The following is a 16,576-nucleotide window of genomic DNA, read 5'->3' as shown; positions in this document are numbered from 1 at the left end:
GAAGGAAGTAAGGAGATTTTTTTTAAACCATGCTCATTGATTAAAGATAAGTGGCAGTGTACGCAATTCACTTCACAACAAGCGGATAGTGAACATTTTTTTCCATTCAAATAAAGGTTTTTAGGTGTTTATTGCCCTTCCCACTTGAACTTACTGTCAAACTCAGCATACAACAAAGAGAATTACATCTCGTGTACCTAAAACAACCACACAATTTTGCTTTCACTATTAGCTTAATGCTAACACACAATGCAAAACGCCATAGGTGGGCTAAAAAATAGCATGGATCAAGCAACGGCTATTTCAACACAAACAGTAGGCAGTCAATTACACAATACTCAAAGGCATTAAATTATTCTCCATCCTCTGCGATGGAAAAAAATTGCAATCCTTCCCCAGCTTACGGAGTCAGTAGTTGTGAAAGTCTTCTTCATTTGTGTCTGCATGACTGTTATACTGCCACACGGTGGCGAAGTCGCACACGTCTCGTTGAATTAATCATGATGGGCAAACTTTTCAGTTCTGTTAGTACAATATTAGAAAGTGCTAGTTTCCTTCTTAAAAACATGTTAGTTTATTTTTTTTATTGTTCTTTTGATAAGGCTAGAACAGAATAGCATTTTCTTTCATTTCAACAGGGCTATACATTTAGTGTTAGTGTTATTAAAAAAAAAATTATGGATGCAAAATACTACAATGGCACCACAGACTCAACCCACGGCTGCTTGAACAATTTTGATTTGGATTTGCACCAAGTTAAAATATATATATATTTAAATACATTAACACAAGGCATATTCTGTTCCATTCATTACACACACAAAAACCCCCGGCCGCAAACAGAAAGTTGAATAAATTTTAATGACGGCTCTTCATTGAAATGCACGGAGGTAAGTGTAAATGTTGAGTCTTACGCTGGAGCAATAAATTTACTTGTGAATTATGTTTAATATTAAAAAAAAAAAAACTCAGCAGCAACAGCACCTCCTCTAAATATATGTGCATATAAAATGTCAAGGTATTCAGTGGGCTTTCATACAAAAAAATGCACTGAAATATTTTACGATTATTATGTAAGCTAACAAGGCTTTTAAGAGTTCCACCGAGGTTGAAATGTTAAAAAAAGTAACTACTGTAATTTATTTCATAAATATGATACAGTATAACAGTGGGCTTCACAGGATGCACGGCAGCATCATAAGAATATAGAAAAGCAATTTTTCTAAACTTGATAAGCTAATTTCAGCAACAAGGCAAAAACCCTGACAGAAGGGAACATATGGTGGCCCAAAATGGACAAAATATAGAAATCTACAGTAAATAAGCAGCCTACAAAAGGCCTAAACCGCACAAGATGAGGAACGACGAGTTCACTAAACGTCAACACTACGCCGGCCACACCATGAGGCACACCTGCACATTTGAACAAGACCCAATACGAAAAACAATCACGTATGCCTTTTTAACGATAACAATGCCAAAGCAAGGATGTGACTCCACTCAACCTTTACTTGGCTGGCCTCGTCCCCTCCATCAGAGGAAACGGGACCTCTATCATGAGCAGACAATGAAGATGGATGATGATAACGGTGATGATGATGATGATGATGACGGGCCCCGTGGGTCGGTACTCACCGCTGTAGAAGCGGATCAAGCAGCTGAGATCTGAATTGGCAGCCTCTTGCTGCACTCGCACCGGGTCGGCGTAGCCCATAACGGCCAGATAGTCGTAAAGCATCTGGAGAGGACGCTCGGTAGGCTCCAGCCTCCTGCGGCAACACACAACCACCACGGCAACAGGAAACGTAAATATAATAAATGTGCATGGATGATTTTTTTTTTTGGGGGGGGGGTATTATTAAGACAGTGGGTGAGCTTATTATCTCACAGCAGCATGTTGTTGTTTTTCATAAGAGAGGAAAAGGAGTTTATTTTCATTGTGTCATGCTTTTCGTTAGAAATAAAGCAATATTTGCACAAATGGAAAGCTGCTGCATAATTGTTATTTTTTTTTAAACATTAAACTTCCACCCCACACAGCGAAGGCCCAGCTGGGTTTGACAAAAACATGCAATGGAAATGGAAAATCGGAATCGTCTTATTTTAAGTTTAGATGACACTTTGTGTTTAATAATGAAATACACATTTGTGTTGACATTAATATATTTATTTATTTATTTATTTATTTATTTATTTCTATATATATATAATCGATTTTAAATGTCCCCAAATCGATTTTATTTAAATTATTTTATACTGTCTTCCCTTTGTCTGTGTGTGCCTTTATTGGGAGCGCTGTTCATGTCGTACCCGATTTGGCCACTTAGGGGCAGTGGGGTTCCACGTGGTCTGATACACTGTTAAGTTGTAGCCACATTAGAAAGTAGAAGGAAAAAGTCACGATCAAGTTATTTCAATAAAAGTAGTTTTTTTTTGCAGCATGGAGCCGTTCTTTTGAGTGATAAAAGTGCCGCGAGTAGCGCGCTAATTAGTATTAGCGAGTCAGACTGGAGTAGATCATTACAATTCTTTGCACATCTATAAATTGAAGCAAAAATCATTGTCAATCAAATTATTTTGAATCAAAAATCATTCTTAACCGAAAATCGATTCTGAATCGAATCACAGACCCAAAACTTTTAATCGAATCGAATTGTGAGACATTCAAAGATTCCCACCCCTAATACGTATATATTTTCAACTGCTCTCCAAACTGGTACATCTATATGATTGACAAAAATGCATAATAAATTGTCAGATTTTGTTTTGTTTTTTTAAAAGATTGATGCCATCAAATGCAAGAAATAAAAAAAATAAAAAAGTATCCAATGGATATGAAAAGTCTACACACCCCTATTCAAATGTCCGGTCTTCTCCAAAATATGTGCCCTATAACCTGTTAGATTTTTTTGTTTTTAGAAAGTACTGTAAATAAAAATGAACAACTGAAATAATATGGTTGCACAATTGTGCACACCCTCTTATTACCGGTGATGGGGATAAGAGGGTGTGCACACTTGTGCAAACACATTATTGCAGTTGTTTATTATTATTATTATTATTTATACTTCCCCTTTCAAATTGATTTGTTTTTCAATCTATTGCATTTTAAGTCATATTAATGTTGGGAAAGAAAAAAAAATATATGTATATATATATATATACATTTTTTTGTTGTCTTTTTTTATAGTACAAAAAACATTTGAACAGAGGTGTGAAGACATTTTTTATCCACTGCATTTTTTTTAAAAATAATAAATATGCTAAACAAAATCAATCACAATAAACATAGAGTTAAAATATACACCTTTTTACAGTGCCTATCAAAACAATACACTATATTATGTTGGTAAAAGTAGAGTTGAATGATGAAGCAAGGGTACCTAATGTTGTGTCCAGTGATGCTAACACAAGCTTAATGGGTGGAATGCAACTAGAAATGGACATTTCCCTTGCAGCTTTAATTGCCCTACAAGAAAGATCCTGGTGAACGTATGATTTATTCGAGTAGGACATGCATATTAAATCGGATTGAACATTTGATAGCGCTCAAAACAAGTGACACGAGGTCCTGCTCTTCCACACAAAAGTGAAGATGGATGAGATTCCTGACCTCAATGTATTAGTCAGGCTGCTTTAATAGGCCACTTGTCCTAGTGTGCCCTCTCTGTCTCTCTCTGGGAGGAAGTGATGGAGAAATTCTGGGAGTCTCCCTTTTGGAAAAGGTTTTGGACATGACCGAGTGGGAGGAAACCGGAGACTGGCCCGGGACAGGCCGGTTGGCGTCGCCTGTCATGTCTGACCACAACACACTTCGAGAAGCCCCAGAAATAGAACAATGGCCAGGATGGGTGGATGTCCTCTGTTAACGGAGATACATTGTGTATTTTTTCTCTCATTTTAAAACTGTTACCAAGTTTCTTGATGAAGGTCTCTGAGATTTGTCGGTTAATATACACAACAAAAAGATGAAGATTTACTTCTAATCCTCTTGTGGATTTCATGCAAATGAGTGGCGGCGGGCCAATAGGCTTCCGTTACCATGACGACCAGGGTCGGACTGTGCCAGCCGCTACTTGTTTGCAAAAAGCCCCGAATCTGAAGAGTAAAGCTAACCTCCATCAAGAGAGGCAATTTCACTTGCGAAGGCAGCACTTCATCACCAAGCCGCCAAATTAAACTTGTTGCTTAGTGTGAGGATGTTCAGTACCACTTTTTTAGAACAATGCCCATATGAGTAGCGATACCAAGTACCGATACCACTAGTACTTGTGATACATAAAATTTCCCCCGAAAAAACAATGATAAGTCATTTTAAAGAAATGGCAATGTATCCCAAAATAGCATTTTTCTTTAAGCATGTATGAAATTAATGGCAATTTTCTATTCTTGGAATTTGTCATTTCTCGTTTCGTCACGAGTACCGATATCTTGAAATAAGCCATATGTTGGTTTTTTTTTAAACTATTTTTGGGGTATTTTTTGAATAAGTGGGGATAAATCGGCAATAAGCGATTTTCATAATAACAATTTAAAAAAAAGATTGAATTATTAATTTTTTTATTGAAAAAAAATCTGCAAAATAATAAAAAAATCTGCAAATCCACACAAACTGAACCACAAGTATGCAGGGTCAATCATACAGTCGAGTTGAGTGGAGTGGGGGGGATATATTTTGCCATAAATATGTAGAGTTGTTTTTTTGTTTTTTTATAAAAGTACTTATGATTGTAATATTTTGCTATAAGAAAAATGCTAGATTTTGCCCTAAATGCAATATTTTGCAACCAGTTGATGTTTAGGATTTTTTTTATGAGGGCTAAAAGCTTTTTGGGAAAAATAATAATAACAATTTTAGTTTATTACTTTTGGATAACTTCTAAACCAGCTCTCCAGAGAAAGCACCAAGAGAACCCTTCAGGTCAAAATCAACCGTGAAGTCTAATACAACTGAAATCCAATTTCAGTAATATCCTGGTTGTAAATCTTGGAGATTTCTGTTATTAATTTTAAATGGATCAGGTCTTACTAGCAGGCAGACAGGCCATTTAAGCGCGCCAGCGCAGGACTATAAAGTGGAGCCACTCGGCCAATCCGCCATCTTAAACACGCTCTGACGTCTCAAAGATAAATGTGTATTTACCTGAGCAGATCTCCATGCAGTTGAACAAAGAGGCCGCGTCCGTCCCTCTGGGCGCACATCTCCTCCACTGTGGTGCTGGTGGAGCACAACACCAGCTGCAGGTCGGGCTGAGGAGTGGAGGAGGCCTGGGGTCCGGAGGCAGCTAATAACTGAGGGTCCGCCGTGCCGCCGTACAGACACACGCAGCCCCGCTGGGTGTCGCTCTTAAGCCAGTCGCGTTCCCGGGATCCGAATCTGCTTTTTCTCGTCATGCAGCCGCGACTCCCGACTCGCTTCATGTTGCGCTACGGACACACACACACACACACGCAAACATGTTGCAACTCACGTAACGACATCATTAAATAGAATCTAAAGGAATTCAACTGTTTTGTATTTGAGTCCAAATATGTGTTGCCCAAAGGGCTACATGTAACACCGTATCATTAAAACTATTTATTAGCCCGTCTGGGGCATTTCCTATTGTGTGTTAGCATTAAGCTAACTTATGTGCTTTTTTTTTTTTTTAAATACGCAAAGTGTACCGTAATTGTATTTGTTTTACATTTAGTTTGACAGTAAACCTTAACTAGAAGTTACAATAAACAGCTTGAAGCTTCTTCTTTTTTTTAAAAGTATTTTTCACTATTTTCCAGAGTGCTGCTTATTATTAAGTGAGCTGTTTTGAGTTCACTGACCCCAGATCAAAGCAAAAAATAAAAATAAAAATAAAATCGGCTAAGCAAAGGCTCGTATCACTCTTATCTCCACTGCAACGAAAATTGACTGCATTCTGTAGTCATTGGTTTTATTCCAAATATTGATTTTTTACTATACATTCAGATTTTTATTCTGAAATTAAGTGCGTATTATTATTGTTAATTTAAAGCATTTACGCAACTAGTAAAAATATTGAATTCTGACTACATTCAAGTTGATTTTCTCTTTTGTCAGTTTCTTAACCTTCTTGTTTGCTTCTGGGGAACAAAACTAATGTTCTTGAGTCAATTTCTCTCGAGGCTTGTTTATTTATCCAAAATTGTCAGAAAAAGCCATGACTAATCAATTTTGCAACGCAAACACTGCATAACTATTTTATAACCCATATTTCCATAAACTTAAACTGGGTTCATTTCATGCGCAAACATAGCAGAAGTGTTGAAATATTGTACGAAGAACTTATTATTGTAGCATGAAAACAGAAGATGGAAATTCTAGCATCCCTTTTAGATTAACATCGTACCATACAATGTTTCATGGGGGGGGGAAAAATGCATCGCTTGGACTCTGTTTGAAGATATATATGAGCAACAAGTGCATTTTTCAGTGGGAACATGTGCAAATGGGGTGCAAACGCAGACAGTTCTCAGACAGAGACTATTTCAAACCACATCGTGAGCACTGTTACCACAATCTTACAACAACAAAAAAAACACAAGGACAGTTTTTAAGAGTCCCACCATGACCACACACTAATAAATGGGTCGGACATAGAGCAAAGTTGACAAACTGTTACTTAAGTAGACATTATAATTAGCTACAAGGTGTCATTTCCATCACAAAACGACACTGCCTTGACCTGCATTCATTCCTGCGAGAACTTAATTACCCCTCGGCTCTAAAATGTCAGCATTCGTGTCGTAGGGCTGCACCATGACTGTGCACTCGTAAACACAAAAACCAACGCGCCGCTGTTGGCGTTTTGTCAAGGATGCGCCTTGACCGCTCCTCGTCACAATATTCATGGGCAAGGCAGTCAAGGTTCATGTCACATGATTGGTGTGCCGACCTACACGGATGACATTTGCTCTGTTGGACCTCGTTCATGTGTGATAATGAGTCAGACAAACAATGACTTTCCGTAAACGTTACTGGTCATGTTTTTTTTTAATGGTATGGTTAAGTTTTATTGGATGTTTAGATACATTTGTGAAAGTTTATGACGTAACGTGGTGTGCCTCAAGGTTCAATTTTAGGTCCTTGATTGATTGATTATGTTGCTTCTTTTGGTGTGCGCACCTCGGCCACCTGAGGGCAGTATAATTGGTTCACAACCAACTCAGTAAGCTGCAGTAATAGTCATTCTTCACAAAGGATAAAGAATATATGCCTGTGAGTCTTGTTATGGTGTCTGTCTATATGTGTTGCTACACCCTTTGTGTTCAAATATTCATTTTATGTTTAGGTTTGACTTCAACTGGGATTGGCAATAAACACCTTGATTTATTTTTTTATTCTTGAATAATTTTTCACAATCTGCCAAACTGTCGCTTGTTGTAAAGTTAGTAGAGCTGTCAAACGATAATTTTTTTAAAATCAGATTAATCACATTTTAGAATTTTGATTAATCACTTAATAAAAAAAGCCTTTTTTATCTACCCCCCCCCCCCCAAAAAAATTTTTTTTTGAAGAGCACTTGTTACATGTTCATTCTTTTGACATTTAATGTTATGAGGACGTCTTCAACATTTTTTGATCCACTGCACACGCTCATCCTCTTTTTCTAATTTTTCAGTGAATTACTTCCATAATTTATAATGGAAAAAAAATGACCCCAATATTTTGACAAATATTCTCAATGTGATCCGCAAACATTTATTAAATGCTTTACTTTAATGCATGTAATTATGTTTATTGCTAAAACACAACCTGGGCTACCTTAAACGTAGCCATCCGCTGTCACGCTAAAGGATCACCTATGGTCAAAATTAATAGTGCGATTAATCTGCATTAATTTATGATTAATGCGGTCATTTTTGGTGATTAATTAATCAGTTCACGCTTTAACTTTGACAGCACTAAAAGTGAGTTGAGTTCACTGCCACCATAAAGCGTCAAATATCCTCAATTTTTCCTTTTGAGCTTCCAAAGTGATGTCATTCACTGGATGATGTCACTGGCCACAACATTAGGTACACCTCATCAATACAGCGGCAATCAAAAAAAATGCTTGCCTGAACAATCAATAAAATAATGCTCAGTTCTGATTGACACTCTTTAATAATATAGTGTAATATGTTTATTATTGCTGTGTGGTTACCTTACAAACAGTCACAATTCGGAAAACGCTGTGAGAAGAATGCTAATTTTACAACCTCAATACCGCGGAGCGTTATTTCTTTTTGTGGCCCCACAATGAAAAAGGTGTTCCTAATAAAATGGCCTGCGCGTGTCCATCCCGCCTTGAAATGAGCGTGAGACGCTTGTGCACGATGACCGCAATTCCCGCCGGGCTGGATGTGAACGAACCACGGATAAATCATCACAATCATCACCATTCCCTTCATGGTGGGTCGACAGATGAGAGCGCGTTACGTAATCTTACGACTCGAGTATCCCATGCACTTTGCCCTGTCATCTAAAAAGGAGCCTTGCAACGAATGGCATGTTTCAGCAGTCACCAAGTGCACAATCAAAGGAGGAGAGTGTGGTGGGTTGGAGGGGGGGGGGGGGCATAGTTGCAAATGTCACCTGCCTTTAGCACTCGTATCCCGGCTGGGGCGGCGGAAGCTCCGGTGCGGCAACCGCGACTCCCGACGTGGCTGAGCCCGGCTCGGTGGAGCACCGTGTCCGGCTGCCTGTCGATGCAAGCCCCGCTGTTGTCAGGCTGGTCCTCCATCGCCATGGGTGCTCGCTATCCGCGGAGTTCGAGTGGCGTGGTGGTGGTGGTGGTGGTGGTGCTGCTGCTGCTGCTGCTGCTGCTGCTGCTGCTGCTGCTGCTGATGATGATGATGATGATGATGATGATGGCGGTAGGCGGCTGATTCCCACGGGGAGGCGCACAATTAAGGAGCCGGAGCGCCATAGTATAGCGAGCCCCCAGGAGTCGACTGCTGCCTGACTTGCCTTGCGGGAGGGCCTCCGCTGGTGGATCAATAAACATGACGTGGGCGGGCTCTTACTGCTCATTATTCAGCAGCCGCTGCCCCTTTCGAAGGGAAAACACACCCCCACAAACATATGGAAAGCCTCTGAGCATGTAGTCATATCCTGGATTTCTAGCGGAACATGCACTAGTAGCCAGCCGGCCAGTGGAGCTTTATCATCACTGTATATAAATGTAAATTAGAAATTCAGCATACTGTAGAAACTGTAATTACTATGGATTTTTTTTAAACTGGGATATAATTAAACCCACCCTACACTAAACTCTAAAATTAACTAGTAGCACACTCAAGAAGCCTTCTGGTCCCTACAAGTAGAGCACCAAAACACGAATTAGTAGTTTTGCCTCAGCTGGTAAGGTGTAGTTGTACTGTATTATCTGCCAAAGTTGTCCTACTAGTCTCCAGAAATGTCTTGTGGTTCTACTAGTACAACTGCTTTACTAGTAGGACAAAAAGCAAACTACATGGACGCTGCACCACAACAGGCACTAGTAGGACAACTACGTTGCCAGTGAGGCAACAATGTGCACTAGTTGATGACTGTGTGCTGCTAGTGACAACATTCTACTTGTTTTTCTAGCGTACTAGTAGCGCACATATGTTGAATAACAGCTTTCCTTCACTCGTAACATAAAGTGTCCTACTATTTCCAGTGCATAATTCAGTGCACTAGTAGAATGTCCATCCTGATGAATCACACGTTATATCTGTTCCAAATATACCATAAAATATTGTTTTCAAATTTCTTATACTCTTGTTAACATAAAAGTGGACAAATATGGTTACCAAATACAAATGTGGTTGCATCTTTCAGTTCATTGATTCAGCAACTCGATAGGAATTAATTCAAGTTATTTGAAGTTAAAAAGTTACAACAGGTGTGAAACATGAGTCATAGACTTGTGTTGACGTAATTTTTCTGCCACTATTTGGCATTAGTGTTTAATGTTGGACATTGGTGACAGGTACAGTACATTGTTCTTTGCAAACTCAGAGCAATTGTAAACATCCACGGTATTTACAATTTTAAAGCCTCTGGATCCATCGCCGTGTGCCTTTCAGAGGCGTGGCCAAGTGAATGACATCAGAAGCTAAAGTCGGTTTTGCCGGAAAGTTTGTGTGTGAGCGTCTGGGTGGGAAAAGCAGTGATGTCATAGCATAGCGGGAAGATCATCAGCACCGACTCCACTTGCATCCGCATTGTTGCGATGTCACCCAGTCCGCTCATCAGCGGGAGGGTGTCTCAGCTATCTGAAAAGCTTCGGACACAGAGACAGACACTACACACTTGCAGCCTCGCACCCGTCGACGGGAACGTGCAACCGAGGGGCACAAAGGCGGAAGCGCAAGTACTGGGACGCGGCCCACACATCGCAAACCGAAAACGGGAAAAAAAGTTGATGGGTGAAAACCCGGAAGTCCCGCCTCCTCCATGGCATATAGTCCATTTTGGCAGTTTGCATCTTGGGGTCAAGGAACTATTTTGAAGTGAGTTGAGGAGCTTCATTCATTCTCCCGAGCTCCACCTTACATCTACGCCAAGAAAAACAAACTTAGCTGGACTTGCAGTATTTGCACTTTTTATTGGCTTGACCGTTTTCTGCAACCCAAATGACAAGAATACACAGCATCCATTGAAAATATCCCATTTAATAGTTTACAACTTGTCATCTTTAATCATATATCATACTTCCAGTCTGACAGTCACTCACCATCCGAGCCGCCGACTTTTTAAGGTTCAGTTCAAAGCGTCAAACCTGGGGGGGGGGGGGGGGGGGGCGCAACAACATAAAAGTGGAGATACTCATTCCGCTACAACAAATCCGATTTTGTTTTACAGTCAGGGCGAGCCTGGGGGGTGTGGCTTCATCCACCACAATCTTTAATCCCGAACAAAGTCCTATTGTACACACGAGTACCCCATGACAGGGTGGGACAGATTCATCAATGAAATTCCTTGCATTTCCAAAAGACAAACCAAAACAAAAAGTCGAGTGGCTTGAGTAGAAATGACATTATTTACATCGGCTTCACATGCAGCTCAAAAGCTGAAAAAATGCATTTAAATAAAAATCAGGTAAATAATCACACACATACACAAACATTTTCTCAAACACACATTTTGAAAGTCAGATCACACACTGATAACTTCTTCCTTCAAGTGTGTCCAAAGCACTTGTGTTGGGTTCATTTCAACATGTGTATACGTGACCTTGTATGGATTAGCAACAATAAAATAAACGGACAAAGAGGACACACTAGTTGGGGGAGGGGGGGAAAAAAACAAACAAGTCGAAACACCCCCAAAAATGTCGACAAAGCTGTGCTGAGCTTTTTCCTTGCCACCCTCATTGTCGTTTTGCGCAGCTCCCCCTTGTGGCTGTCAACATGTAAAGCACTCGAACATGCACAGCGGCGTTTACTCAGTCGAGATGAATGGAAAGCCGTTCGAGCTTTTATTTCATATCCAGCTTGAAATCCGTGTATTAGTAAGCTTTGTTCTCACTAGTTACCCAATGATTGCACTAGTTGATTTGATAATGTCACTAGTAGCAGTTATCAACCAGTGCAGTTTTCCCTCACTTGTAACATGTAGTTGCCCTACTAGTGTGCAGAAATGTTAAACAGTAGTGGAAATAACAGACTCTGGAATTTGCCTCCCAGCAAGAGTTGAGGCTAGGAAGCGATTCTATACAGTGGCATCGTACTAGTACAGCCCTACAGGCTACTAGTGCAGCACAGGAGTTGCTGTGAGGCTTGAGTTTGCACATGTAGTGGATAAATATCAGTAGGAAAACATTTGTTCTACTATTGTGCCCAGTTATCTTACTAGTGTGCACTAGTACACGGAACTTTAAGCTGGATATTAAATGCTTAAATGGCTTTCCTTTTAAATGGGATTAAGAGGCTAAAAATGTTATAATCATTTTGGGGGCATATGAATTCTTGTGTTGGGGTAGATTTCGGCGCACACAAGGCCAACAAAAAAGGAGACCAAGCAAAAAAAGGGGCGCAGTGTGGAAGCTACTAGTGCAGCGTTGCGGTTTCTCAGTAGTACAGTTCACCATTCACTCACTAAAACCGAACCCTAACGACAAGCTTCAGCATCTATCTGTAAAAAGCAGACACATCCGCACCCTTGAGCCAAGAATGACTCCCAGTCCATCAGATGCATCCGTTTAAGAATCTTTTGTACATATATGCATACAATTAGATGTCCTAGCTAATCGTTTGAAATCTTCATGTGGGTTTTTATTTAAGTGGATCAGCCTTTGTTTGTTTTACAATTATATACAATGTACAGGTAGCAGATAATATTATACCTTTTACAATGGATGAGTGATGATACAGGGGAGCCTGATGGTGACTACGCTCGACTATTTAGACAATATACATTGTGAAGAACTGGTTTAGAAAATGGTATCTAAAAAAAGGATGAAAGATAGTACAAGAGACAAAATTTTTGTAAAAGCCCTCAATATGTACAGAAAAAGCTAATATAGCATTTGTCAACAACAGAAAAAAAGTGAAATTATTTTCCTCCATATACACATATCATAGCTGAAAAATATTTCCAAAGCTAATAGTCTCTCTGATTTTGGTCACAGGAGTTAGATAGTGAAGCATAGTGATTGAATATCAAAGCATCGTGGGGCCGCTAAGGATGTTCATCGCTAAGTGATAATGGCGCACGTGTACAAGCGGCCGCCAGCTTCTTTCATGCAGCCCCTCGCTTGCGACCGGGGGCGAAAAGCAGGCCAGGCCACTCCAAACAAGTTAGTAGAAAGAGAGAACATTGTGAGGTATCAACGGTAGCCTCCCCCGATAATCGCACGGCTAAAAAGTCCTCACTCGACTAATCGGTCAATCTACATCTGAAGACGGGGATGGGACGGTGGATCAGAATGAGATTTTGTGACTTCTACTAGCTGCCTTTTTTTTTTTTTTACTATTTGCTTCATTTGTGGCCTTGCAGACAAGACAAAAAAAAATGTAGCTCAGCAACACTATCATCAGGATCACGTTGCGAGAATCTGCGTTACCGTGGGGATCCGGCAAAGCCCACCATAGAGTGAAAAACAAACGCGCTTGAAATAAGTTGAAAGATGAGAAGACCATTCCAAATCCAGCACGATCGCTTCTCTCTCTCTCTCTCTCCACCATGCTAACATAACAGCTCATGGCCAACTTTTCTCTCGTCAAGTCAGAAAGGCACGTCACTTTGATATCAGGCATAAATAATCAAGTCGATTTACTGCAGAAATCAAACATATTTTCACAGAAATAGTGACCAAGTGATGACCGTCTCATCGATGGAGAAGAAATGAGGATGGGGGAGAACAGCATTCAGTGCATGTAACTACATTCAGAACAGGCTTCATTTACAGAACTTTGTGCGAGGTGAGAAGCTCAACCAACGCGTCTCACAGACCAGCTTACTGCATTAGAGCCACACAGGGGTGGGGAGGTGCCGGATCATTAGGAATTGTGATTTACATGTCACAATTATGACCTTCTGTATTTTAAAAAGTAATAGTTTTCACATTGCCCCGATAGCTACCTTGTAAGGAAAGATGCATGTAGACGTTATCGTCGCTGTCGGGCGGAAACCTCATACGTCCAAATATGGTCAATTTCATATTGCAAATGGTCTCTAAGTGTGGAGATAAAAAAAAAGGAAAAAAAAAAAGATGAATTTTGCACACGTTAACAGTCTGAGCCTTCTTCCAACTCCACAGGAGCTGTGCAGTATTGTGTCGCCTCAAGATTCTAAAGTCTGGATGGGTTTTTAAATCATAACGAGTGAAAATGGATACATTCAGGAAAAAAAAAACTTCTTGCTAAAAATGGATCGCTGTGATGCATCAGTGCAGAAGGAACATTTGTGTGCAGATTAATTTGCTTTGTCAGCTCACCGTTTTATTATTCATGGCTCTAAGACCTTTGAAAAATAGTTTTTGGACCATGACGTATAAACTTAATTGTTTGTGGTTATGACGTAACATTTTAAACTATGACAGAAATAAATCAGTGATTTTTCTTTAAATAAATTTTTTTTTTTTTGAACGATGCAATGGTTGACAATGAAAGCAAAATTGCGTTTTTTTTTAAAAGTAGTGATTTCGAAGATGCAAGGTCTCCACCCGACAGTGATGATGCAAACCTCCGAGATGGATTTTCAGGCATGACTTGAAGGTCACAAAAGTGAATTATCTGAGGATTGCATTATTAGGGCTTTAAAAGGCTCAGAGCGATCATAAATATTCATTTTATCAAAGTGAGTTCATGTTATATTTACTACAGTGTTCATGTGAGTGAAGAAAAAAAAACGAATAACAGAAAATAGCATGACTAACAAAAGAGATGATGACACCAGTAAAGAAAGAAAAGATAAAGTTCAGTGAAGATAACCGAACGCCTCTTCATCTGTACGGGGTTTTCCTTCGTTAAAGGCGCTCTGCTGCGCGTTTAGTGACGTCACTGAGGGGGAGTCGGTGGAAGAAGAGGGAGGGAGGAGCAAAGCAAAAAAAACCCAAAAAAACAATCATAGTCCGCGTCAGATGGGCTTTTAGGAGCAAATGAAGCAACTCATCACTGCCATGACTGCGGGGGGAAGTTATTGACCTCGGCCAGGTCCTGCACAGGCGAGCCTTTGTGGTTGTACGTCAGCTTGATCCTCATTCGCAGCTGTTGCTGAAAATGGAACGTTGCTCTTTCATGAGGACTGCAAATACACTGGATATAAAAAAGTCTACACAACCCTGTTCAGCTTGTTTGAAAGCAAAATAAATGTCAGAGAAGGCCTTCATTTGGTGTTAATCAGAGCCACTTTAAATGGTGGCAGGTGTGTGCTGACTCCCATTTAACATGAGTTTGAATGTGACTGGTTAATTTTGAACACAAACATCTCCGGATAAAAGGGTAATGTAAACAAATTATTATTTTTTTTTAGTATACCAAAAAAAAAACTGCCATTTGATGGGGTGTGCAGACTTTTTCAATACGCCATACACCAAAGGCACTCAAGACTCGAGCATACTAACTTTCTGTGGGTTGAGGACTCTGATGACCTGTGTGACGGTTCCCTGGTTGAGTGCTTGGACGACATTACTGCTGGGGGACAAGAGCTGCAGCTGGAATGTCTGACACACAAAACCAAAAAACAAACTTGTGAACAACAGGACTATTGGATATGTAAAAATACACCACAGATTTGTTGACGCCGCCCGTTTACCTTTGGTACTGCAGCCTGAAAAACAAAGTCTGTCATGTCCGCCTCCGTGGAGTTCGAAGCGTGGATGGTGATGACGGCGACGTTGGGGTTCGGGTTTGCTCTCTCAAACGTGAAGTCTATTTTCAGGCCGTTCTTGTTGTAGGCCGTCATAGGAGGGATACCTGCAAGGCAGGTGGATTTTAAACTGGAGTGCGACTCCAATGCGGCGTGGAGGGTGAAGGGAGAACAGGAGGCTCACCTGCAGCTGCAATGTCATTAAAGAGGGGCTGTGAGGAGAGGCCATCCAGGAGAAAAGGGGGTTGGGAGGTGGGTACAGAGGGAACAGGAGCAGGGGCTGGACCGCCTTGGGAGGGGGAAGGCCACATCACAGAGTTTGATGCACCATTACCAATTAGGAAAGACATGCTATCAGTCAACCGCCCTCCACCACGGTGGTTATGTTCCAGAAACGTCAACAATAAGCATTCTTTAAATACTCATTAGCATGTTTTATAGCATTTATAGCACACATTTGCTGCAATGTGGAATTTCCCCAAAATATCTTTACAGTAGCTTTTTTATTTGACCATTTATGACTGAAATGTCTTTTAATTAGTCGATTAACACCTTAGCTGTTCACAATGGGTACTCCTGCAAGCATCTGGCCAATAGTTTTCAGACTGGATTCACAGTAGTGTTCTGCCATCTAGTGGCCGGAAGTGGAATAACACACCAACTAACAAAATGTAATTATTAAAAACACAAAAGAAATAGAGGGACCATGAACCCAGAACCCACGATGGAGTGTAGTTTTGGTGTTATTTACACTGTTATGAATTATTTATATTCTACTCAAAAATATGCGAGTTCCACTGAAAACATTTCTAATCATCAACAATTATATTATGTAATATAATAACCTGGAGTTTTACCAACAACGAGAACAGTGGTAGCAAACTCTTGTTCAACATTGCATACATTTGAAAGACGAGTGAAAACAGGAAGTATTTCAAGCTCAGCCTCATTTTTGCTGAAGATTAATCAAACTTGATGTTGCGTAACAACATGTTACATAATTTTGGTTGGAAATAAAACCCAGACAGAAATTCCCACGTGTTGAACTCGTAGGATGTGGAGTATCTTACCACTTAGTGAGATGTCTCCCAGCAGGTCCAGCAGCTCTCCTCCAGATGACGTCGGCTTGGGGGGCACCGTGTTATGAATTACTGGCACCACATCATTACCACCCAGCAGGTCTAATAAATCATTTGCCTGGGGATAAGAGTCAAATACGTGTCTCTCTTCAACATTTACGTGTGCTCAATTCAGGTTTCACTACAAAATTAAGTATTC

The 16,576-nt window shown here is 40.3% G+C and overlaps 2 protein-coding genes across 5 annotated transcripts in view; both read right to left on the bottom strand.

Moving 5' to 3' along the window:
* phlpp2 (PH domain and leucine rich repeat protein phosphatase 2) overlaps positions 1 to 8,833 on the bottom strand; it is a 32,239-nt gene extending 23,406 nt beyond the window's left edge. The window contains exons 1-3 of one of the 2 annotated variants that reach the window (XM_086071261.1): positions 8,598 to 8,833; positions 5,144 to 5,427; positions 1,636 to 1,769 (exon numbers count right to left, since the gene is read on the bottom strand). In XM_086071261.1, coding sequence (XP_085927387.1) covers positions 1,636 to 1,769; positions 5,144 to 5,427; positions 8,598 to 8,747 — 568 coding nt within the window. In that variant the 5' untranslated portion in view covers positions 8,748 to 8,833. Of the gene's footprint in view, positions 1 to 1,635; positions 1,770 to 5,143; positions 5,428 to 8,597 lie in introns of those variants that run through there. The other variant, XM_086071260.1, reaches the window with a different exon arrangement.
* A 1,806-nt stretch (positions 8,834 to 10,639) lies between these two features.
* Positions 10,640 to 16,576, bottom strand: part of ap1g1 (adaptor related protein complex 1 subunit gamma 1) — a 19,149-nt gene continuing 13,212 nt past the window's right edge. For 2 of the 3 annotated variants that reach the window (XM_086071999.1, XM_086071998.1), the window contains 5 exons: positions 16,369 to 16,495; positions 15,483 to 15,587; positions 15,245 to 15,405; positions 15,054 to 15,152; positions 10,640 to 14,703 (listed from right to left, as the gene is read on the bottom strand). In XM_086071999.1, the coding sequence (XP_085928125.1) occupies positions 14,602 to 14,703; positions 15,054 to 15,152; positions 15,245 to 15,405; positions 15,483 to 15,587; positions 16,369 to 16,495 (594 nt within the window). In that variant the 3' untranslated portion in view covers positions 10,640 to 14,601. The remainder of the gene's footprint in view (positions 14,704 to 15,053; positions 15,153 to 15,244; positions 15,406 to 15,482; positions 15,588 to 16,368; positions 16,496 to 16,576) is intronic. The other variant, XM_086072000.1, reaches the window with a different exon arrangement.

Source organism: Leptonotus elevatus, chromosome 3, assembly GCF_054856555.1.
Source record: "Leptonotus elevatus isolate MCC_2025b chromosome 3, RoL_Lele_1.0, whole genome shotgun sequence".
In the NCBI taxonomy this organism is placed as follows: domain Eukaryota; kingdom Metazoa; phylum Chordata; class Actinopteri; order Syngnathiformes; family Syngnathidae; genus Leptonotus; species Leptonotus elevatus.
Note: the sequence above shows the minus strand (reverse complement) of the source record. Positions and strands in the feature narration are given on the sequence as shown.